This window comes from Lynx rufus, unplaced genomic scaffold (assembly GCF_022079265.1).
Source record: "Lynx rufus isolate CCGP_SWC_20201006 ecotype Redwood Valley unplaced genomic scaffold, mLynRuf1.p SCAF_15, whole genome shotgun sequence".
Taxonomy (NCBI): Eukaryota; Metazoa; Chordata; class Mammalia; order Carnivora; family Felidae; genus Lynx; species Lynx rufus.
This window is the reverse complement of record NW_025814829.1, coordinates 41333565-41357347: the sequence shown is the minus strand read 5'-3', so window position 1 is coordinate 41357347 and position 23783 is coordinate 41333565. Positions and strand designations below refer to the sequence as shown.

The 23783-nt window shown below is 36.7% G+C and overlaps 1 protein-coding gene across 1 annotated transcript in view; it reads right to left on the bottom strand.

Annotated features, from left to right (window-relative positions):
* HMCN1 (hemicentin 1) overlaps positions 1 to 23783 on the bottom strand; it is a 465916-nt gene that overhangs the window by 118110 nt on the left and 324023 nt on the right. The window contains exons 45-49 of the mRNA XM_047077306.1: positions 22990 to 23271; positions 19737 to 19904; positions 14947 to 15060; positions 14280 to 14366; positions 2223 to 2414 (exon numbers count right to left, since the gene is read on the bottom strand). Of these exons, the coding sequence (XP_046933262.1) occupies positions 2223 to 2414; positions 14280 to 14366; positions 14947 to 15060; positions 19737 to 19904; positions 22990 to 23271 (843 nt within the window). The remainder of the gene's footprint in view (positions 1 to 2222; positions 2415 to 14279; positions 14367 to 14946; positions 15061 to 19736; positions 19905 to 22989; positions 23272 to 23783) is intronic.

Here is a 23783-nt window from a genome sequence, read left to right as displayed (position 1 = left end):
TAGACTTGTCCAACAAGTAATTGCATATAGAAATCCAAACTTGGAAGAAAGATCTGGGTTGCAGGTATGGGTTAAGAAAGACACCAGTCTGGGGCGCCTGGGTGGCTCAGTAGGTTAAGCATCTGACTTTGGCTCAGGTCATGATCTTGTGGTGAGTTCAAGCTCTGAGTCGAGCTCTGTGCTGACAGTTCAGAGCCTGGAGCCTGCTTCAGATTCTGTTTCCCCGCTCTCTCTATCCCTCCCCCACTGAGTTCTGTCTCTGTCTTTCAAAAATAAATAAAGATTAAATTTTTTTTAAAAAAAGACACCAGTCTATAGGAGATGATAAATAAGCTCATGGGAATTAGGCTTATTATTTGAAGACAATATTAGAGTAAAATAAGCAGTGAAGAAAGACAAAATGCTAAGGGACCTAATTTTTGAGAGATGGATTATGTAAAAGTCCATAAAAGAGAGAGAAAAGGAGCAACAGAAAGTGTGCAAGGATAACTAGGGAAGAACACTGCCAAGGAAAAAGTGATAACTAATGTCTAAGACATTAAGAAAGGACTGAAACATATTTTTTGGATCTAGCAACAGGATAATCTTTGCCACAACAGCATGAAGCATGGCATGGGGAAAATGGGACAAGCAGTAGACACGGAATAGTTACAATATGAAGTGATGGAGGCAGTAGGAGGTGAAGCTGTAGGTAAGGTGGGTGATGGGAATGGCTAACTTATCAAGTAAGGTGGAAGATACAGAGTTAAAGGCATACGTGTAGGTAGTAACTGTGAACAAGAAGATACCTCATCCTCTGGGAAAAGAAAGGGTAAGGACACTGAATTATGGCTGAGTAGACTGGAAGTTGAAATGTACACACTAAACAGCCTCATCTTTATGAAGATGGTGGAAAAGAAGTCTTTGATTCAGATCCCTTAGCCCTCAATGAATGAGGAAGAATGACAAGAAACTGGTAAGTAACTAGGAAGTGAGGACTGGAGGGCACAATCAGATAGTATGACTTGGGATACTTGGAGACAGTGGAGATTGGCCAGAATCTCCAGGGAGCTAGTGTCTCTTGGGAAGAGTCAGATTTCAGTTACAGCAAGGAACTGGAGAGAATATTAAATTGGGTTTCCAGAGAGGACACAGTATAGAATTTGGACATGAGTTATATTGGGAAATGAATCAGTGGTAAAAGGAGGGAGGCACCAGGAACTTAAAGCTCTGAGAGAAGCAGTGAATGTACTGCAGGAGAGGAAATCCAGGGCTGAACATTTGCCTTTCATACACTTATGGGTGTGAGAAAGAACAGGTGCGTTAACAGGCAACTGGCTCATGAACTCCCATTCATACTTATCCATGTATCTGTTATTCAATGCTCTGTCAGGGGCTGGGGCTAAATCCTTTACAAGGTAAAAGGGGTTCTACATTTTGGAGTTTATTTTTTATGTATTATCTATATATACTATTCATTTGACACTTATACATTATCCACTATTTTGATTTAATTTTTCTTGCACACATATCTCTTCTACTTAATTAGGCTGTAAGCTACAAGAGGGTAGTATCCTGTATGGGAGTTTCCTATGTACGAGACTATGTTTCCCAAAAGAGTCTAGGCAATAACTACAAAAACAAACAAAAATTGCAAAACTTTGCATACTCAAATGTAGGTCAGTTGATTCTAGTACAATAAAAAGTATTTTGATATATGTAATCAAATATAATACATTTAGGTGGTGTATTTTAAATTTCAAGACATGAACAGAAATTAAGAATCTATTTTAATGTCATGCCTGAGACATAAGCATAACTTTGAATGTATAGTTTCTCATAATTCCTAGTCCACAAAGACTATAAGATAGACAATTACCAATAATGGCAGAGTCTCATAAAGAAAGGATAAAATATATCAGATTGAGCCCCTTGTACTGTTGACCTATTTCTCTTTGACCAGCATATATTTTATCTTTTACCACTATGTTTTTAGCATCTGTCTTTTCCACAGTTGTGTCCCTAGCACAAAACACAGTGCCTGGAACATAGGTGGTATTTTTAATGTGATGAATAAATCTATGAATGAATGAATGAATTAAAGAAAAACAGCAAATGTACACAACCACTAGTCCTCCTTAAATAATGAAATTCTATGGTAGAAACATTAAGCAGAAAAAGAAAAGAAGTCAGCAGACCTTCATGTTTGATTCTTCAAGATTTGAAGCACTGATTGTACCTACCCAACACATTAAGACTGAAACTTTTGCTCTTGTCGCCAGCTGTGTTAGAAGCCAAACATGCATATCTTCCAGTGTGTGATACTTGAGCCTTAGTAATTTTAAGAAAGCGGCCACCAGACATAATGTGATGGGTGTCATCTTCCTGGAGGAGCTGTCCATCTTTGTGCCATGTAATTTCTGGCACTGGGTTCCCTGTAACCAAAAGCCATTTCTGAGAGATGGGTAATAATTATATGCCTATAAATGATAACTGAAAGCATTTTCACCTATTTGACATTTAAATATCACATTTGTAAAACAATGCATTAGCCATTCATGTTAAATTTGTAAACATAATTTACAACAATCATGCTATAATTTTTTAAATTTGTGTATCACAAACCATTTTCAAATGAAAATTGTTTTGATCTATAAGTGAAATCATTCCAAATTAGTCTTTGTCCTTAAATAGCAAAACATACTTTTAAAAAAATGGGATATGCATTTTTATTAAAATTATTTTTCACGAATACTTTCACATGCATTAAAAATTTTTTAAGTTTTTATATTTTTGACAGAAAGCTATAAAAAAGGAAAAGCCTTTAATTAAACAATTTCATAAATAGATATTTTCAGTTTATACCAGGATTCTAGCATAAATATATAGATTGGTGGATATAAATATAAATATAGTAATTAGTCCTGTAATATTTATAGCCTATGGGGAAATATCTTTCTGTTTTAACATGAAACTTATGTTAAATATTAATTTTTAAGTTTCTCAAATAATTAAAAAAAATTTAAAACCATAAAAGCAAGTTTACTTAGGAAAAAGGGCTAGAATAATATATTAAAATTGGAAGGCTTGACCACACCAACCATGGAACCTGTTCTATAGCCCCACCCAGATGGGGAAGCAAATTTACAGGCCTGCCCAACTGCTGAGTTACAGCACCCAGTCCCACCTGACTAGGAAGCCTAACCAGAACACTCAGGCAACCACAAAGCCTATCCTACTGCACTCAGTCAAGAAATCAAGCGAGTAGTACTATCTGACTGTTTCCAGCCAACAGTAACCCCTCTCCACTAACCTCAGAGCTCAAGCAGTGTGGCCTTAACCAAATAGAGACCCTAATAGCGCCCCACCTGCAAGGACACTACCAGATTACCTATGCAGAACACCAAGCTGAGTTGACTGATGGATGATTACTGTTGCCAAAGTAAACCTATAAAGTCTGGAAGAGGAGGCCCCTTACTCAAATGTGCAGATACTAATGCAAGGAATCAGGTAAAAAAAGATACTATCAAAGGAAACTAATTAAACTCTAATAATGACTTTAAACGAATGGAGATCTATGGACTGTCTGACCAAGAATTCAGAATAATCCTCTCAAAGAAGTTTAGGGAACCACAAGAACACAGGCCCTAAACAAAATTAAGAAAACAGTGCATGAACAAAGAAATAGAAACTATCAAAAACAAACAAACAGAATTCCTTGAGCTGAATAACATAGTGACTGACCCAAAGAATTCAATAGACAGCTTCAACACCAGACTCAACCAAGAAGAAAGAATTAGTGAACTATAAGATAGGTCATTAAGTAACCAGTCAGAAAAGGAAAGAATGAAAGAAAGAAAGAACATAAGCCTATAGGACTTATGGAATACCATCAACAGAAACAATATATACATTATGGGAATCCAAGAAGGACAGAGATAAAGGACAAAAAGTATATTTATAGCAATTATGGCTGAAAAGTTCCCAGACATGGGGAGAGAAATGGACATCCAGATTGATGAGGCCCAAAGGACCCCAAATGGGTTGAACTTGAAAAGGGCTACACTGAAACACATTATAATTATGTTTTTAAAAGTTAAAGACAAAGAGTTTGAAAGCAGCAAGAGAAAAGCATATCACATACTAAGGAACTTCCATAAGACTTTAGGCTGGTTTAAAAAAATAAGTTCTACTTTGGGGGTGCCTGGGTGGCTCAGTCGGTTAAGTGCCTGACTTTGGCTCAGGTCATGATCTGGCAGTTTGTGAGTTTGAGCCGCATCGGGCTCTGTGCTGACAGCTCAGAACCCGGAGCCTGCTTTGGATTCTTTGTCTCCTTCACTCTCTGCTCCTCCCCTGCTTGTGCTCTGTCTTCCTCTTTCTCAAAAATAAATAAACATTTAAAAATTAAAAAAAAATAAGGTCTACTTTGTATGCCAGGAAAGAATAGGATAATTTATTCAAAATGTTAACAGAAAAAAAATCTGTCAACCAAGAATACTATAGCTGGCAAAGGAAAGATAAAGATTTTCCTGAACAAACAAAAGCTGAGGGAGTTCATTATCACTAGGCCTGCCTTACAAGAATGCTAATAAGGACATTCTCAAGTGGAAACAAGAGGATGCACAAAACTCACCAGTAATGGTAAATATACAGCCAAAGTCATAGTCTCTTCAATTGTAATGGTAGTATGTAATTCACTTACAACTCTAGTTTAAAAGTTAAAAAGTAGGGGTGCCTGGGTGGCTCAGTCGGTTAAGTGTCCGACTTCACCTCAGGTCATGATTTCATGGTTCATGAGTTTGAGCCCAGTGTCAGGCTCTGTGCTGATGCCTTGGAGCCTGGAGCCTGCTTTGGATTCTGTGTCTCCCTCTCTCTCTGCCCCTCCCCTGCTCATGCTCTGTCTCTCTCTGTCTCTAAAAAATAAATAAATGTTAAAAAAAAAATTAAAACTTAAAAAGTAAATGTATTTAAAATAACCATAACTGCAATAATTTGGACATGTAAAAAGTACAAAAACTGCCACATCAATAATCTAAAATGTGAGGGGGAGAGAAGTAAAAATGTAACGTTTATGTATACTATCAAATTAAAGTTGCTATCAGGCTAAAAAAACATGTAAGATATTTTATGTAAGTCTCATGGTGAAGAAAAATCTATACTAGTTCTACAAAAGATTAGGATAAAGGAGTCAACCATCAACTCACAAAAGAAGACAGCAAGAAGCAAGGAATAAAGTGTTTACAAAATAATAAGAAAACAAATGGCAATAGTAAGTCCTTACTTATCAATAATTACTTTAACATAAATGGATTAAATTCTCCAATCAAGAAACAGAGAATGACTGAATGAATTAAAAAACAAGATTTAGTAATATGTTGCCTACAAGGGAGACAAAGAAGATCATTATGAAATGATAAATGGATCAATCCTCAAGAAGATATAATAAATGTAAATATTTGTGCACCCAACATTGGATCAACTAAGTATATAAACAAATACTAATAGAACTAAAAAGAGAAATAAACAACAATACAATAGTATTTAGGGAACTTAATACCCACTGTCAACAATGAAAAGATCATCCATACAGAGAATTGATAAAACAACAAGAACAACTACAAAACAAAAAACAAAAAAACAAATAGGATTTGGACAACACACTAGACCAAACAGAATTATACAGAACATTCTAGCCAACAATAGCAGAATACACATTATTTTCAGCACACATAGTACATTAATTAGAATATATTATATGTTAGACCACAGAACAAGTCTTAACAAATTTAAGATGATTCAAATCATACAGAGTATCAATCAGACAACACAAAGAAATAAAAGGCATCCAAATCGGCTAGGAGGAGGTTAAACTTTCACTCTTCGCAGATGACATGATACTCTATATGGAAAATCCAAAAGGTTCCATGAAAAACCTGCTAGAACTGATTCATGAATTCAGCAAAGTTGCAGGATATAAAATCAATGCACAGAAATCGGCTGCATTCCTATACAGCAACAATAAAGCAACAGAAAGAGAAATCAAGGAGTCGATTCCATTTACAATTGCACTAAAAACCACAAAATACCTAGGAATAAATCTAACCAAAGATGTGGAAAATCTATACACTGAAAACTATAAAAAGCTTATGAAAGAAATTGAAGATGACACCAAAATTAACCAATGGATAATTTCCATTTCCAAAAAATGGAAAAACATTCCATGCTCCTGGATAGGAAGAACAAATATTGTTAAAATGTCAATACTACCCAAAGCAATCTACATATTCAATACAATTCCTATCAAAATAACATGAGCATTCTTCACAGAACTAGAACAAATAATCCTAAAATTTGTATGGAACCAGAAAAGACCCTGAATAGCCAAAGCAATCTTGAAAAAGAAAACCAAAGCAGGAGGCATCATAATCCCAGACTTCAAGCTATACTACAAAGCTGCGATCATCAAGACAGTATGGTACTGGCACAAGAACAGACACTCAGATCAATGGAACAGAATAGAAAACCCAGAAATGGACCCACAAACGTATGGCCAACTAATCTTTGGCAAAGCAGGAAAGAATATCCAATGGAATAAAGACGGTCTCTTCAGCAAGTGGTGCTGGGAAAACTGGACAGCGACATGCAGAAGAATGAACCTGGACCACTTTCTTACACCAGACACAAAAATAAACTCAAAATGGATGAAAGACCTCAATATAAGACAGGAAGCCATCAAAATCCTCGAGGAGAAAGCAGGCAAAAACCTCTTTGACCTTGGCCACAGCAACTTCTTACTCAACTTGTCTCTGGAGGCAAGGGAAACAAAAGCAAAAATGAACTACTGGGACCTCGTCAAAATAAAAAGCTTCTGCACAGCGAAGGAAACAATCAGCAAAACTGAAAGGCAACCGACAGAATGGGAGAAGATATTTGCAAACAACGTATCAGATAAAGGGTTAGTAGCCAAAATCTATAAAGAACTTATCAAACTCAACACCCAAAAACAAATAATCCAGTGAAGATATGGGCAAAAGGCATGAATAGACACTTCTCCAAAGAAGACATCCAGATGGCCAACTGACACATGAAAAAAATGCTCCACATCACTCATCATCAGGGAAATACAAATCAAAACCACAATGAGATACCACCTGACACCTGTCAGAATGGCTTATATTAACAACTCAGGCAACAATAGATGTTGGCGAGGATGCGGAGAAAGAGGATCTCTTTTGCATTGTTGGTGGCAATGCAAGCTGGTGCAGCCACTCTGGAGAACAGTATGGAGGTTCCTCAAAAAACTAAAAATAAAACTACCCTACGACCCAGCAATTGCACTACTAGGCATTTATCCACAGGATACAGGTGTGCTGTTTTGAAGGGACACATGCACCCCCATGTTTATAGCAGCACTATCAACAATAGCCAAAGTGTGGAAAGAGCCCAAATGTCCATCGATGGATGAATGGATAAAGAAGATGTGGTATATATATATATATATAGAATGGAGTATTACTCGGCAATCAAAAAGAATGAAATCTTGCCATTTGCAACTATGTGGATGGAACTGGAGGGTATTATGCTAAGTGAAATTAGTCAGTCAGAGAAAGACAAAAATCATATGACTTCACTCATATGAGGACTTTAAGAGACAAAACAGAGGAATGTAAGGGAAGGGAAACAAAAATAACATAAAAACAGGGAGGGGGACAAAACAGAGAGACTCGTAAATATGGAGAACAAACTGAGGGTTACTGGAGGGGTTGTGGGAGGGCAGATGGGCTAAATGGGTAAAGGGCACTAAGGAATCTACTCCTGAAATCATTGTTGCACTATAAGGTAACTAATTTGGATGTAAATTTTAAAAAATAAAAAATAAAACAAGTCAAAAAAAAAAAGAAAAAAGAAAAATCATACAGAGTATCATTTCTTATCACAATGGTATAAAAGTACAAACCATTAACAAAAGGAAAGCTGGAAAATTCACAAATACATGGAAATTAAACAGTACACTTTAGAATAACCAATGGATAAAAGAGAGAATCAAAAGGGAAATGAAAAAGTATCTTAGGACAAACGAAAATGGAAACACAACATATCAAAATTTTTAGTATGCAGCAAATGCAGTTTTAAGACAGAAGCTTATATTGAAAAACTCATACATAGAAAAATAGAAAAATCTCAAATAAACAACCTAACTATACACATCATGGAACTAGGGGAAAAAAAAGAACTAAGACCAAAGTTAGCAGAAGGAAGGAAATAATAAAGACTAAAGCAGAAATAAATGGAGAATAGGATAACAATAGAAAAGATTAACAAAACTAAGAACTGGTTCTTTGGAAAGATAAATAAAAATGTTTAGCTGTCCTAAGAAAGACAGACAGAAGACCCAAATAAATAAATTATAAATGAAAGAGGAGACATTACAACTGATACTATAGAAATACAAAGGATTATAAGAGAGTACTATTAATACTATTGCCAACAAACTTGACCACCTAGAATAAATAAGACAAATTCCTGAAAACATATAAGTTGCCAAGACTGAATCATGTAGAAACAGAAAATCTGAACAGACCAATGAGTAAGGAGACTGAATCAATAATCAAAAACCTCGTAATAAAGAAAAGCAGAGATCAGATGGTTTCACTGGTGAATTTTACCAAACACTGAAAGAATTAACAACAGTTCTTCTGAAACTCTTTCAAAAATTGAAGAGGAGGCCAGAATTACCCTGATACCAAAGCCAGGTAAGGATACCAAAGAAAAGAAAACTACAGGTCAATATCTATTTTAGAGACAGAGAGAGCACAAGTGGGGGAGGGGCAGAAAGAGAGACAGAATCTGAAGCAGGCTGCAGGATCTGAGCTGTCAGCACAGAACCCGACGTGGGGCTCGAACCCTCGAACCATGAGATCATGATCTGAGCTTAAGTCGGACACTCAACCCACTGAGCCACCCAAGTGCCCCATCCTATGGCTTTCTAATTCTTTATGCCTTGTTAACCCATCGGTGCAAGCTCAGGGAATTAAATAATACACCTTAATTCTACTAAGGTTTACTGAAGGTCAAATAAGCTCCTGTTATTTCTGTTCCAATTTGTTACCAAGAGGATGACTTAGAGTAAATGGTTAACTTTGTCTCATAGTTTTCATGAGTAATTGTTAAAATAGCTTTCAGGGTCTTTGGTAACCTAAAACTTGAACATTTTGCTTAAATGTTAAATCAAATTAAGTTCATCAGACATTTAGGGTTCTTCCAAATCAAATGGACTGCTGAAGCATTGCTTACTAAACATAGGTTTATGCTTCTGATGTCTTATGGCAAAAAAAAAAAAAAAAAACACCCCAAACTAAGAATATTTAAATCCATTAAGAAAACATACTTTATGCCTAATGGATTCATAAGTCTGCCACCTAAAAAATTTCTGATATAACAGTTCACAATTGGTTACTACCTAGTTTTCACTGGAGACTAAGGTTTCTAAGAGTTAAAATTCTGCTATATGTAATTAAGGCTAATGGAAATAAGTAACTTCATATATAAAAAAGTAAGAGATATGTAAGATCTAAAAAATGAAAATACATTTTTGTTAATGGTAGTAAGTAAAATAAGTAAGTAAATAAATAAATATAATTTTAACAAAAAGGGTAAAACAACAGGAAAACACACCCTTTTAATTTTTTTTACTTAAGCCTTGGTTGGAATTACCCATTCTTTATAATCCACAAGGCCAAGCAATTATAAAATGAACACATAATATGCTCAAAAATATGTAAAAGAACAAACAAACAAACAAAAAGGGGGGAGATACCCCTGGCTGTCTGCATTATAACCTCAGCTCCTTCTTGATAGTGCTATGATTACTCTTTTAAAATCTTTTTTTTTTTAATTTTTTTTCAACATTTTTATTTATTTTTGGGACAGAGAGAGACAGAGCATGAACGGGGGAGGGGCAGAGAGACAGGGAGACACAGAATCGGAAACAGGCTCCAGGCTCTGAGCCATCCGCCCAGAGCCTGACGCGGGGCTCGAACTCCCGGACCGCGAGATCGTGACCTGACTGAAGTCGGACGCTTAACCGACTGCGCCACCCAGGCGCCCCACTCTTTTAAAATCTTAATCCTCAAGTACTAACTGCAGCTGAATGACATTCTTCAAAATCAAATAAACCCTCTCACTCTATGGTGCTATCCAAAATCTCCAAAGGGGGGCTCACACGGACTGAGCCCACTGAACTTCTCACCTGGGGTCGAGGATATGCTTGTGTTCTTTCAGATTCTGGACCTCTGTGGATTCCCTCTTGGTTGGTGTAGCTGTACCATGCCATAGTGGAGACCCCCAGGATATCTTCCAGTGAACTAGGACATCCAGAGAATGACTCTGAATGAGCAACCACTGCCCCCCTTTTTCAAGATGGAAGAAGCCTCTGCATTGACTCCTCATCCTGAAGCCACAAACACAAGTTTTTGCTCCTGATATAACATGGGGAAGCCTTAAACACCTGTCTAACCAGGCTGTCATCCTCTTACAAAACAATGATATTGCATATGCCCCTAATTCGCATCTGATGGCCATGATCTCCATCATTAACAAGAATTTAATATATGTAACCCTGATTTTTCTCCTTGCCCTCATTTGTCCAGGCCGAGCTCAATATTCATATTGGGCTCATCTTCTTAACCTACCTATATTTGATAGCTTAACACTCCTAGCCTGGATATTTCTATTAGCAATAATGGCAGAGTTCATGGAGGGAGCCAATCTTAACTGGCCCTTCCAAACTGAACAAGAGTATTGGCTTTATATGCCAAGACCTCGATGGTGGCTTCTTCCAGCACCTCCTGTGTGTGTTACTAAATTTAGCAATTTATCTGTTTGTCGCAAACTAAAAATTAACTGGCTTTTATGTGTACGGCCCAAAACCTCTACAAGGCCAGAGAATTTTACCTTTTTGTCAGCCACAAGCTTTGATTTACCTCAAAAAACAAACATATCTCACACTCTTAATGTTATAGCTTGCTCTAGTCTCAAATATTCAGACCACCCCTGGAATAATATTCCTTGGACAACCTGTTATGGAGAGATTGAGCATAATCTTCGCTGGGGCAATTGGACTATTATTGAAGGGGTCCTAGAGGACACCTTGAAACAAAATATTCAAATAAGACCATATCCTATGACCAGTCTAGTAGGGACAATATTTTCTGGAAAGACAGAGCTTGTCAGGCCCTTTAATTAATGCACATAAAGAGAAATTAAAAGGACTGGCTTGTTAATCTTTGTAAGCTAGGCCTTCCCTTCTTCACTTGTACTGTTAGCCATGGTGAAATTTATGTAAATCGACATATTAACATAACTTGGGCTTCCTTGAACAACCATCAATTTGCATGGACCACTACTTGTGTCCCTTCTCCCTATGTTCTCTTTGCTACCTCCACTTTACAGATCAAACTACTAGAAAATAATTACAATATCTCTCCCTCACAGGGCTGGTTTATGTCCTGCATAAATAATTATAACATTACCCAATTAAATATCTCCTCTTTATCAGTACTTAGCGCATCTCGGCCTGGGTTCCTGTAATAGCTCTGAGCCCTATATGCATCCATCAGGACTAGGCACACTTTCCAAGTTTGTTCAACACTGGTAAGGCAAAAAAGATTTGTTGGCCTGTTAATCATGGGCATCCTAGCAGCAGTAGGCGCTATGGTCTCTGCCTCTGTTATTGGAATCTCCTGCATCATACTATCCAAACAGCCCATGTCCTTAGTAAGTTTATGGTCAACACTACCAAAGAATTTATAAGTCAAACTTCTATTGATAGACAAGTTTTGGCCTGCCTCAAAGCTCTTGAGGCTGCAGTGGAATTTATTGGAAAAAGACATAAGGCCTTGTTCCTTCACTCTAAACTGTCCTGCGACTCTAACTACCAGCATATTTGCATGACTGGCATTCCTTATAATCACTCCCAAGCTTGGGATGCTGTCCAGACACACCTTTACGGTGTTTTTTCTTTCTACCTCTCTAACAATAGAGAAAACTTAGATATGACTTGTATCAACAGCTACAATATGCAGAAGACTAACTTAAAAATGAGTGGGCTGATTCCTGGGCAACGTGGCGTGACCTAAATCCTTTCTTACTTAACAGCCAGCACTCATCTTAAACTGTGGATAACTCTGGGAAGTGGAATGCTTTTACTGTGTCTCTTTTTACATATTTGCAGAATCACCCTCCAAACCATCCAAAAGCAAAAGGACCAGGAGCTCATTATGACGGTCCTCAAACACTAAACTAGAAGAACCAAGAAAAACAAAAAAAGGGGGAACTGTAGGGAATAAGCTTAGGAATTCCCTGAGCTTGCACTGATGGGTTAACAAGGCATAAAGAATTAGAAAGCCACAAGATGAACACACCCAAGTTTGGGTAAACAAGATTAGGTAAACAGGGCAAAGGCCCTCAGTATAGGACAAAGGTATAGGAACAGGAAATCTCAGGATGAAAACATCCAAGATGAGGTAAACAAGATTAGGTTTCAGGGCAGAAACACCCTCCAATTTAGTACAATAGCAGAAAGCTGCTTTCATTGGAAGGAAGGACAAAAACAGGTAAACAGGGCTATAGACCACAGCAGGGCAAGTTGCCTGGAGTGGAGCTAATTAGCAAAAGGACGGTGCCTTATTAACCCTGAAGTAGCATGCTCTTTCTTGTCCCTAGGCCAGTTTAGGTAAACAGAGGTGGTGCCTCTCATCTGCTGTAAACAACCTTCCACCCAGCACCAGAATTTTATTTTGTATTGACCCAAACCCCTAACACTGCATATCTTCAAACCCACTTTCCCCCACGCCCATGAATTAATGTTCACAGTTTCAATGTCTCTTCGTGCATGCCCATCACGCTGGTAAGATTTCTGATCCTAATAAAAACAGAGCAAGGACCCTTATTCAGGAGGGCTCTTGTCTCCTCTTGGACATTACCCTCTCTGGCATTTCAATCCTGCATCCACTTTCTTGCTGGACCAGGAGAACTCCAGACCCAGAGTCTATGACATGGGAGTCCTAAACTAAAAAGCTTCTGCCCAGCAAAAGAAATCATTGGCAAAATAAAAAGGCAACCTATGGAATGGGGGAAAACATTTGCATACCACATATCTGATGAGGGATTAATATCCAGAATATATAAAGAACTTAATAGCAAACAACAACAAATAATAAAATTTAATAATTGGCAAGGGACCAGAATAGACATTTTTTCCAAAGAAGACATACAGATGACAAATAGGTACATGAAAAGATGTTCGACATCACTAATCATTGGGAAATGCAAATCAAAACCACTGTGAGATATTATGTCACACTTGTTAGAATGACTGTTATCAAAAGGACAAGAGATAACCAGTATTGACGAGGATGTGAGAAAAGGGAACAATTGTGCACTGTTGGTGGGAATGTAAATTGGCATAGCCACTTTGGAAAACATTATGGAGATCTCAAAAAATTAAAAATAGTAATACCACATGATCCAGCAATTCTCCTTCTGGCATATATTTAAAAAAAAACCCAAAGTCACTGTCTTAAAAAGATATCTGTACTCCCACATTTACTGCAGTATTATTCACAATAGGTAAAATATGAAAACAACTTAAGTGTCTATTGACAGGTGAATGGATAAAGAAAATGTGTGTGTGTGTGTGTGTGTGTGTACATCACACTTTCTTTATCTATGTATGTGTGTGTATATATGTATATACATATATTGTATACATCTTTTCTGTTTCTCTATATACAAGCAGAAGCAGAATTTTTAAAAAGACAATAATTTATTGAATTGAAAGAAAAGACCTATGTGTCTTTCTTTTTTCCCCCACCCACCCCTTCTTCCTTCCTTTCCTCAGTGTAGGGGTATTCTTTTGTTTTTTTAAAGTTTATTTATTTATTTTGAGAGGGGGAGGGGCAGACAGAAGGAGAGAGAGAATCCTAGGTAGGCTCCGCGCTGCCAGTGCAGAGCCTGATACAGGGCTGGATCTCACAAACGGTGAGATCATGACCTGAGCTGAAATCAAGAGCCAGATGCTTAACCCACTGAGCTACCCAGGCACCCTGGAATATTCTCATCTCCAGAGAATCTGAGAAATTTCCTCCTATACTTCTATTGGCTCTACTCAACTAGAATTCAATTTCAAATGCTTATTATAGTAGTTTGACTTTTTTCTCAACTAATTAAGATACATAGTGGAGGCAATAAATAATCAGTGAGTGGAGGAACAGCAGGAATACAAGAGCTAAGTCCCTTACCTGTCACTTCACAAGTCAGTGTAACACTCTGTTTCTCTTTGACCTTCATGTCTTCCAATGTATTTTCGCCCACAATGCGAGGTGGCACTAAAAAAAAAAAAAAAAAAAAAGTTAAATGCAGAAAAAACCAGAAAAAGCAAGCAACTATTCTAACAGCAGGATTATTATTTTATAAGCATCTTTGTTTATATTTTTATTAGCTATAACCTTTAAAACAAATCCCCAAATTCTCATTATTTGTTTACTAGAATGTCATTACATTATTTTGATCAATTCCAATTTTTAGATATAGTATAAAGCTATATGCCATGAATTCACTTATAATGAATTTTATTGTAACATAAGTTATAAAGTCTGGATAAAAATGCCAACAAGTTGATAAGAACATTTATTAGACATTTATTTCTCCCACTGTAACTCTGATAAATATTCACATGAAACAAGTTATCAGAGTCTTAAAATATTGTTGAACAATTGTGAACTGAAAAGACATGGCATTTCAGGCATTTTAATCCAACTAATTACATCCAAAATTATTCTAACACTGAATTATTGCCAAAAGTATCAGCCCAGGGGCCAAAGAATATATGAATGTGAGATCAAGCTGTGGATAAAATTTAAATGTACATACAGAATGCATTAAGCCAACTGAAAATTATAAAAATACCTAATACTGAAAGCCCAAAGATTCTTCTTTCTTCACCAGCTGCATTTCTTACAACACAAGTATACTGTCCCGCATCTTCTATTCTGGTCTGCATCAACCGCAGAGTCCTGCCTCCTAGAGAAGCAAACCACCAGATGACTCAAAAAGAAATCGATAACTTTACAAGTTGGCCAACTAATGCTCAATTTAGATAAAATTCAGTCAATATGCTTCAAAGGCCTTAAACATTCATTTAAGTCAAGTATCTTTTTTAAATCATGTTTTAAGTCTATATGAAACAGAAAGGGCAATTCAGAATAATTTTTTGGTTGAATGGATAAAAACATTAATGCAATGCTAGGTGACAGCAGGCAAGAAACAGAGTTTCAGAGAGGTGATGTTTGAACATAATCTTAAAAGGCAAGTATAGTTTAACACATAGAGGAGTTGAGAGAAACCACTGTTGAGTAGACTATGAATGAGGTAGTACAGGAGAAAACAGATGTGGGTTGTGGTACTTAAAGGTGAGGGAAGCCTGGGTGACTCAGTAGGTTGAGTGTCCGACTCTTGATTTCAGCTTAGGTCATGCTCCAAGGGTTATGAGATTGAGTCTTGCATTGGGCTCTGAGCTGAGGGTGGAGACTGCTTGAGATTCTCTCTCTCTCTCTCTCTCTCTCTCTCTCTCTCTCTCTCTGCCCCTCCTCCCCACTCACTCCCTCTTTGTCTCTCTAAAAAAAAAAAAAAAAGAATCAGAGCAGGTGAAGCCAATATTTAGAGATAAGACTAGTTGGAGTAGGGCCAGACGCTTTGGCCCCTTGAATGCTTTGCTACGGAATTGGGGCTTTATCGTGCTCACTAAAAGCTATGGAAGTGTGTAAACAAAAAACGTCATGATGTGATCTGTGCTTTAGAAAGACAATTGTGACAGGACATTTAGGAAAAGATTCCCAGTTTGCCACTGGGCATATGAAATGGGAATGTGAGAAAAAGAACTACACAAGTAACCCAGACTATGGTGACATCACTCTATAAGGAATGGGGGAAACCATGAAGACCAACTACTGGTCTTCACCTGAGTATCATGGAGTCCTAGAATCATTTCGATCAAAGTCTGTGGGCGTCACTTGACTGACTAGCACAACTCTGCTTTTGTTACATTTTATGTTTTGTACTTCTATGTAGGGACAAAAGATTCTGCATCTATGAAATGCTTGTAGACTGAGAGGGAGGCTCTGATATGCTGAAGGGTCTAGTCACACCCTGAAGGACAAAGGAAGAGGAGCCAGTAAATGGGCTGAAGCAAAGCTTGAAGAAAACTAAGGCACACTGAGAGGAGAGTCCTTGAAACCATTTGAGAAGTACATTCTAAGAAAAAAAAAGTAACTCATGTCTTAGATTTTGTAATACGTTTCTACCTGGTACATTTTTGCTTAGTACTCTGAATTTGAACTAAAAAAATGGAAATGGTTAAACATGGAATTTTCATGTAAATATTCACCTGGCTCTGGATTTCTCAGGAGAGTCCATCTGCTTTGTTTTTATAAACACAAGATGTCACTGAGCTTTTCCTGTAAGCAACCTTCCTATCTTCAACCCGTTGAAAGGCGAGCTAGGTAGTAACTTATTTAGACAAAGTTGATTACCTGAATTCAATCTTTTTTTTTTTTCTGAACTGAATTTAAATAAAGAAAGTTAAATACAGAAATTGTGTAAACATGTCAAAAAAACTTGTGTTAATTCGGCAGGGATTCAGGTACTCACTGCCAAGTTAGTGAGACCATAATATGATTCCAGCTGAGAGATATTAACACAATACAACTTTTATGAGTTATTTCTAGCTCTGCAAACCTTAACCGCCTAAATCTCATGATCTTTCTTTTGTTTCCTGGTCCTCTCACTTAATCCAGTGAGAAACAAAAGATCTGACAGTAAGTTATACTTAAATGGAGATGTTTCTTGTACCTATTAAACTTTTATAGCAGCTATCTGTTCTTGGCAGATAACTTCAAAACAATGACCTTCACAAACATATTGCTTTCAGAAAATCTGTACTTAGTCTCAGGAGAACTAATCTTAATGAAACAGAAGTGTGCAGCAGACCAAGGACCAAGCAAGTCATATGCCATTCATCTGATTCTCATTCATCTATTGCACAATACACATGTTCAGACTGTAAAACTGAATGACTCTTTTGGCAACGCCACGAGGTCAAATACTTTTAATGTGTTCACTCAGGGATCTCCAGCTGCTTGTCAAGCAAAACAAGACTAAATAAAACCCAAACACCACTCCTGTAAATCTAGAATAAGCCAGAGCATATCACTCTTTGTGATAGCAGTCCATCACTACTATCTTGCCTTTTTCATTTCAGGAGCCCTGGTGTAGCTATTATATTTAAAAAGAGTTCCTACTTTTTCAGCAATTGAGAATTAAAAAAAAAAAAGAAGCCAAAAATATGAGGATGATTTCAAGACAAGAAGATAATGTGTTCAGGTTTTTGGTAGCCAAATTGTAATAAAGCCTTTGTCATTCGTATGCATTTCCTAAGATCAATAGAGACTACGACTCCTGTGCAGAGGAAAGTAATATAGTAAGGAAATAGGAAAATTTCCCAGGACAGGGACACCCAAACCTTTTCCTTGACTGTCTATGTCAATACTGAACATGTATTGGATGCTTGTGTTAACGGATTTACATATATGAACTCATTTCAACTTTACAAAAGCCCTAAGAGGCAAATATTATTAATATCTTCACTTTATAGGTGAAGAAATAGAAGTTAACAAAGTAACTTTTTTGGAATTGTAAATTTAGTGAGTATTATAGGCAATAAATACAATAATTATAGCAATATAAATTCTTCATCAAGGTCCTATCATTTATAGACCAACACCTTAAAAAAACAGAGGGACCTTAGGATATTTAGAATTAATTCAAAACTAGGAAAGGATCTTATCTGAAAAAGTCTTCAAAAGTGGGAATTGAAACTTTGAACAAATTTAGAGGCAAGAGGTCACTTACTCTTAAGAATAGTTCATCTTAACTTTTAACAACATAACTATTTTTTAAGTTGTTTATATTCAGACCCAAATCTGTCCCTAGAATCTTCCATAAACTGGCATTACTTTTAGCCTCTGGAACTAGACACAACCAACATAATTCTTTTCTGCACCATGGTTCTTCAAGTCTTTAAATTTAATTTTCACTATGTAACCATAACGTTACATACGGTTTATTTTTCCACCTTAAATACAATCAGAAATGTAAATTATTTTGCAATAATGTACTATCATGGTTACCTTTTTTAAAAATATTATCAATAGGTCCTTCCAGTCTTCCTAGTGAGTAAGTTAAGTCCAGAATACAATTGGTCTCTTTCTTTTTTTTTAATGAAAGTATCTTTTATTAATGTGGCAAAATACTGGATTTATTTTCTTGATGACCACATTACACTGTTAATGTATACTGAATCACAAACACAATTCAGAGCTCTTCTTGAAAAATTCTGAAGCTATATTTCACCCTAATTTTCATCATTTAAAAAAAATTTTTAAGTCTATTTATTTTGAGAGAGAGAGAGAGAGCGCAAGTGGGGGAGGGCCAGAGAGAGAGAGAGAGAGAGAGAGAGAGAGAGAGAGAGAGAGAATCCTAAGGAGGCTCTGTGCTAGCAGCTCACAGCCCGATTCAGGGCTCTAACTCACAAAACCGTGAAATCATGACCTAAGCTGAAACCAAGAGTTGGGAGTTTAACCGACTGACTCATCCAGATGCCCCCATCATCATGCTTTTAATGTAAGTGCAGAAGTTTAACTTCATTTTGTTAGGCTTAACTCAAAAGTTTCAGGGTGAGGTGTGTTTGAATTCAGATGCCTTCATTCAGCATATTACGTATTCTTCTCAGTATCCAAGCCCTTTATTAACCACAGCTTGGCAAGATTGTTTTCTTGGTCTATGTAAGACCTAAAGAGTGAAGCACAGACTCATTCCTAAAAGAGCTAAGCGCAGGGGCGCCTGGGTGGCGCAGTCGGTTAAGCGTCCGACTTCAGCCAGGTCACGATCTCGCGGTCCGTGAGTTCGAGCCCCGCGTTGGGCTCTGGGCTGATGGCTCAGAGCCTGGAGCCTGTTTCCGATTCTGTGTCTCCCTCTCTCTCTGCCCCTCCCCCGTTCATGCTCTGTCTCTCTCTGTCCCAAAAATAAATAAAAAACGTTGAAAAAAAAAAAATTAAAAAAAAAAAAATAAAAAAAAAAAGAGCTAAGCGCAGACTCCTGTGGCATGGCCTTGAGACACCTCTCTGCATGCTTACCCTGGTTTATAAAGGACAAACTAATAGATTTTTTTACATAATCAGATGAGGGAGAAGCTGAATATCCCTTTTACATTAATGATAAAGTCCTAGCTCATTGGAAACTAACCCATCCTGAAAATATAAAACTCACTCAAATGAAATACTTGGTTATGGAGATTTGTTATAAAATATGATTCATTCTAGACTCTGGCTTCATTTTCAGTATTTCTCTTCATTCCTCACTTTTCAAATTGATTGGTACTTACTGTAGCATGAATGTTCTGACATCCCCATGATTTAAGTAATAAGAAAGTGCCGTGATTTCTTTTTTAAAAGGATCTAGAGATATTTACAGATTTTTCCCCCTTTTCATAGAGCTTCTGATGTCCTTCTAAATATTTTTTCTTAATATGACCAGCAATATAGTAAGCAATTAGATCAAAAAGAAAAAATAAAGAGAAATTAAGGAGAAACTGTAGCCATATGAAGCCATCCAGATTATCAGGCTATGAAAATTTCTAATACCTGAGAGAATTCTCACAGAACTGCTAAGGCTGACAGGCCACCCATCTTTAAGCCAGGTAATCGAAGGCAGGGGAATTCCGGAAGCTTCACAAGTCAGGGACACTGAGTTCTTTTCCACGACACTGATATTTTCAGGTTTCCCATGGTTTCCTATGATGCTTGGAGGGGCTGTAAGATAAAACAAACAAGAAAAGGAAAATAAAGTAGCTAACATATATCAAAAACCAAATCCTCAACAGCCTATGGCTAATAATTAGACTTCCATTTTCTGGTGAACAGTAAGCAAAATAAGCAACCACAACAATGAGCTTATTAGTAGCAGCAGTATTTTTAGTGTGACACTGCTGGAGGTAAAAAATGTCACTTTTTCCCCACTCATAGCAGTAAATGACTTTCACGCCATTATTCTCTTGGTGGTGAATGATTTTCTGAGTCATTCATCTTGTCTGGTAAATCTCTAATATGGATTTATGACCTCCTTATGGGCAGAATTTTCTAACAAATAATTCTAATCCTAAAAATTAAAAGTAATCTAACAGAAAAAGATGCTTTATATTGAAACCTCTTTTATTTTACATTCTGATTCTGTTAACTTTGGCTCATACACTGGCTGCAAACCACAGGTTATTAATACTGGATGTTGTGCATGTCCTAATTGGATTCAACTTATAAGATTGTGTCTATTAAATTTATCATTGTTTCTATAGATTTAAAAATTGCAATTCCTAAAGATTCCATCCAAAACCTGTTAAAACTAATAAATTAATTAATTAAAGTTGCAGGATACAAAGTCAATACACAAAATCTATTGTATTTCTATACATTAATAATTAAGTATCAGAGAGTGAAACAAAGAAACAATCCCACTTACAATTGTATCAGAAAGAATAAAATACATAGGAATAAATTAACCACGGAAGTGAAAGACCTGTATGTTGAAGACTTATAAGACATTAATGAAAGAAACTGAAGAAGGAACAAATAAAAGGATTGAGGAATTAATATTGTCAAAATGTCCATACTAACTAATCTACAGATTCAATGCAATCCCTATCAAAATTCCAATGGTATTTTCCACAGAAAGAGAGTCAACAATCTGAAAATTTATATGGAACCACAAAAAAACCCAAATAGCCAAAGCAATCTTGAGAAAGAATAAAGCTGGAGGCATCACGCTACTTAATTTCAAACTATTCTACAAAGCTATAGCAATTAAAACAGCATGGTATTGGCATAAAAACAGACACAAAAATCGATGGTACAGAACAGAGATCCCAGAAACAAACCCACTCATATATGGTCAATTAATTCATGACAAAGGAGCCAGGAATATCCAATGGGGAAAAGACAGTCTCTTCAATGAATGGTGCTAGGAAAATTGGATAGCCAAATGCAAACTAATGAAATTGGACCACTATCTGACACCATACATGAAAACTAACTCAAATGAATTAAAGACTTGAACGCAAGACATGAAAACATAAAACTCCTAGAAGGCAACATAGGCAGTAAGCCCCTTGACATAGGATATTAAGATGCTTTTTTGAATATGACACCAAAAACAAAAGCAACAAAAGCAGAAATGAACTATTGGGACTACATCAAAGTAAAAAGCTTCTGCACAGCAAAGGAAATAATCAACAGAATGAAAAGGCAACCTACCAAACAGGAAAAATTACTTGTAAATCATATATATGATAGGGTGTTAATATACAAAATATATAAAGAACTCATACAATTCAATAGCCCAAAACAGACAATCCAATTAAAAATGGGAAAAGTATATGAATAGACATTTTTCCAAAAAAAAGACATACAGGGGCGCCTGAGTGGCTCAGTCGGTTAAGCCTCCGACTTTGGCTCAGGTCATGATCTCGTGGGTTATGGGTTTGAGCCCTGTGTTGGGCTCTCTGCTGACAGTTCAGAGCCTGGAGGCTGCTTCAGATTCTGTGTCTCCCTCTCTCTCTGCCCCTTCCCCCTCACGCTCTGTCTCTCTCTCCTTCAAAAATAAATAAACATCAAAAAAAAAAAAAAAGACATACAGATGGCCAATAGGTACATGAAAAGGTACTCAACATTATTAATCAATAGGGAATACAAATCAAAAGCACAATGCAATATCACCTCACACCTGTTAGAAAGGCTATTATCAAAAAGACAAAAAATAACAAGGAGGGGGGATGAAGAGAAAAGAGAATGCTTGTGCACTGTTGGTGGGAATGTAAACTGGTGCAGCCATGATGAGAAACAGGTTTTCTGAAGTTCCTTAAAAAATTAAAAATAGAACGACCATGTGATTCAGCAATTTACTTTTAGGTATTTATATGAAGAAAATGAAAACACTATCTTGAAAAAATATATGCCCCCACATGTTCATTGCAGCATTATTTACCATAGCCAAGCAATGGAAACAACCTGTGTCCATTGATGGATGAATAGATGAAGAAATTAAAGGATTTGTATACAATGGATTATTGTTCAGCCATAAAAAAAGAACAAAACTACTTCAAGGGCATTATGCTAAGTGAAATAAGTCACACAGAGAAAGACGAATTCTGTATGATCGCTCTTAGATGTGGAATCTAAAAACAAACAAATAAATACAACCAAGTTTATAGATACAGAAAATAGACTGATGGTTATCAAAGGTGTGTGTGTGGTGTGTGTGTGGGGGGTTGGGGTGGGGTGGGGTGGCAAATTATTTTTGTTTAAATAAACTGAATTAAAAAAACAAAGAAAAAATTAAAATTGCCATTCAAATTATATGCATATAAAAAACTGTCCCTGAGTACATGTATGTTTGGTGTATTCGTATTGACATTCATGACTCAATAATTAAAATATTAAAGCTGACTTTGGTAAAACTCATGAACAACTGATGCTGAGTCCGTAAGCTCTAAGGAACCTAGGCTTGTTCAAACCAAGACAGCAAATTTGGAAAATAGACTTAAGGAATATTACTTGGGATAGCACTGGACCAAAAGTACTTGAAGAAGATAATTAGACAATTATATCTACTTCACTATGTGCTTTTCTAATAGAATATCCAATATATGCCTGTTTCAGCAAGCTAAGAAATGGGAGGTCAGGTATAGAAGGATAAATGATGGGACTGATCCAGAAAAGAGGTACATATGTAGAAAATCATAGGCTATAAATAAAAGACTCAACACAGAAGGTTTAAATCTCCTATCCAGGATGCTATAGACTATAAGAGCCAGTGAATAGACTTATTGAGCTTCTTTATACTTACTATGTACACTTAAGTCGTATTTTCTGTCAGCCATTCCTGCTACATTCACAGCAACACACATATAACGGCCTGTATCAGATACATGAATGTTCTTCAGCTGAAGGATGCGACCTTCATCCAATATTTCCATTCCCCTTCCCTTGGTCAAGGGGCGGCCATCTTTCATCCAGGTCACTTTTGGTTGAGGAATACCCTGCACCTCACACTCCAAGGAAATACTCTTCCCTCGAGTCACAATAATTTCAGTAGGGTGGCTGCCACTATTAGATATTGTTGGTTGAACTAAAGAAAAAAGAAAAAAATAATAAAGTAGGAAATGTCTGCTTCCAGTCTTGCCTAGGAATTATTATCAGTCAAAGTTAAATTCATTTTTGATGTCGAATATTAACTACTAAAGAAGAGTCCCAAGGCTAACAGACAGCATTGCTATATTGAGATGTTGAATTCTTCTCCAATGTTTCTAAATGGTTTCATGCTTAGAATAAACTATCAACACAGTAAAAAAAGAATTCTGTGTTTGCTACTTTCCCTGCTTTTTGACAAGTTACACAAATATTTGAACCTGTCATTCATAGCCCTAATTTACAGAAGTCTTCCTAGGACTAACATTAAAATAGATACAGGAGCCTCGCTCACAATGAATTCCTTTCTTCCTTCTAACTTCCACTATGGGAGCTGGAAAAGCTGAGACTATTGCTAAAACTTGAGGTGGTCACATGAATCAATTCAGGCCTATAAAATCTAAATAAAGATCGGCTGGGTAGGCATAGGGGGTGAGGGGAATGGGTCTGGAA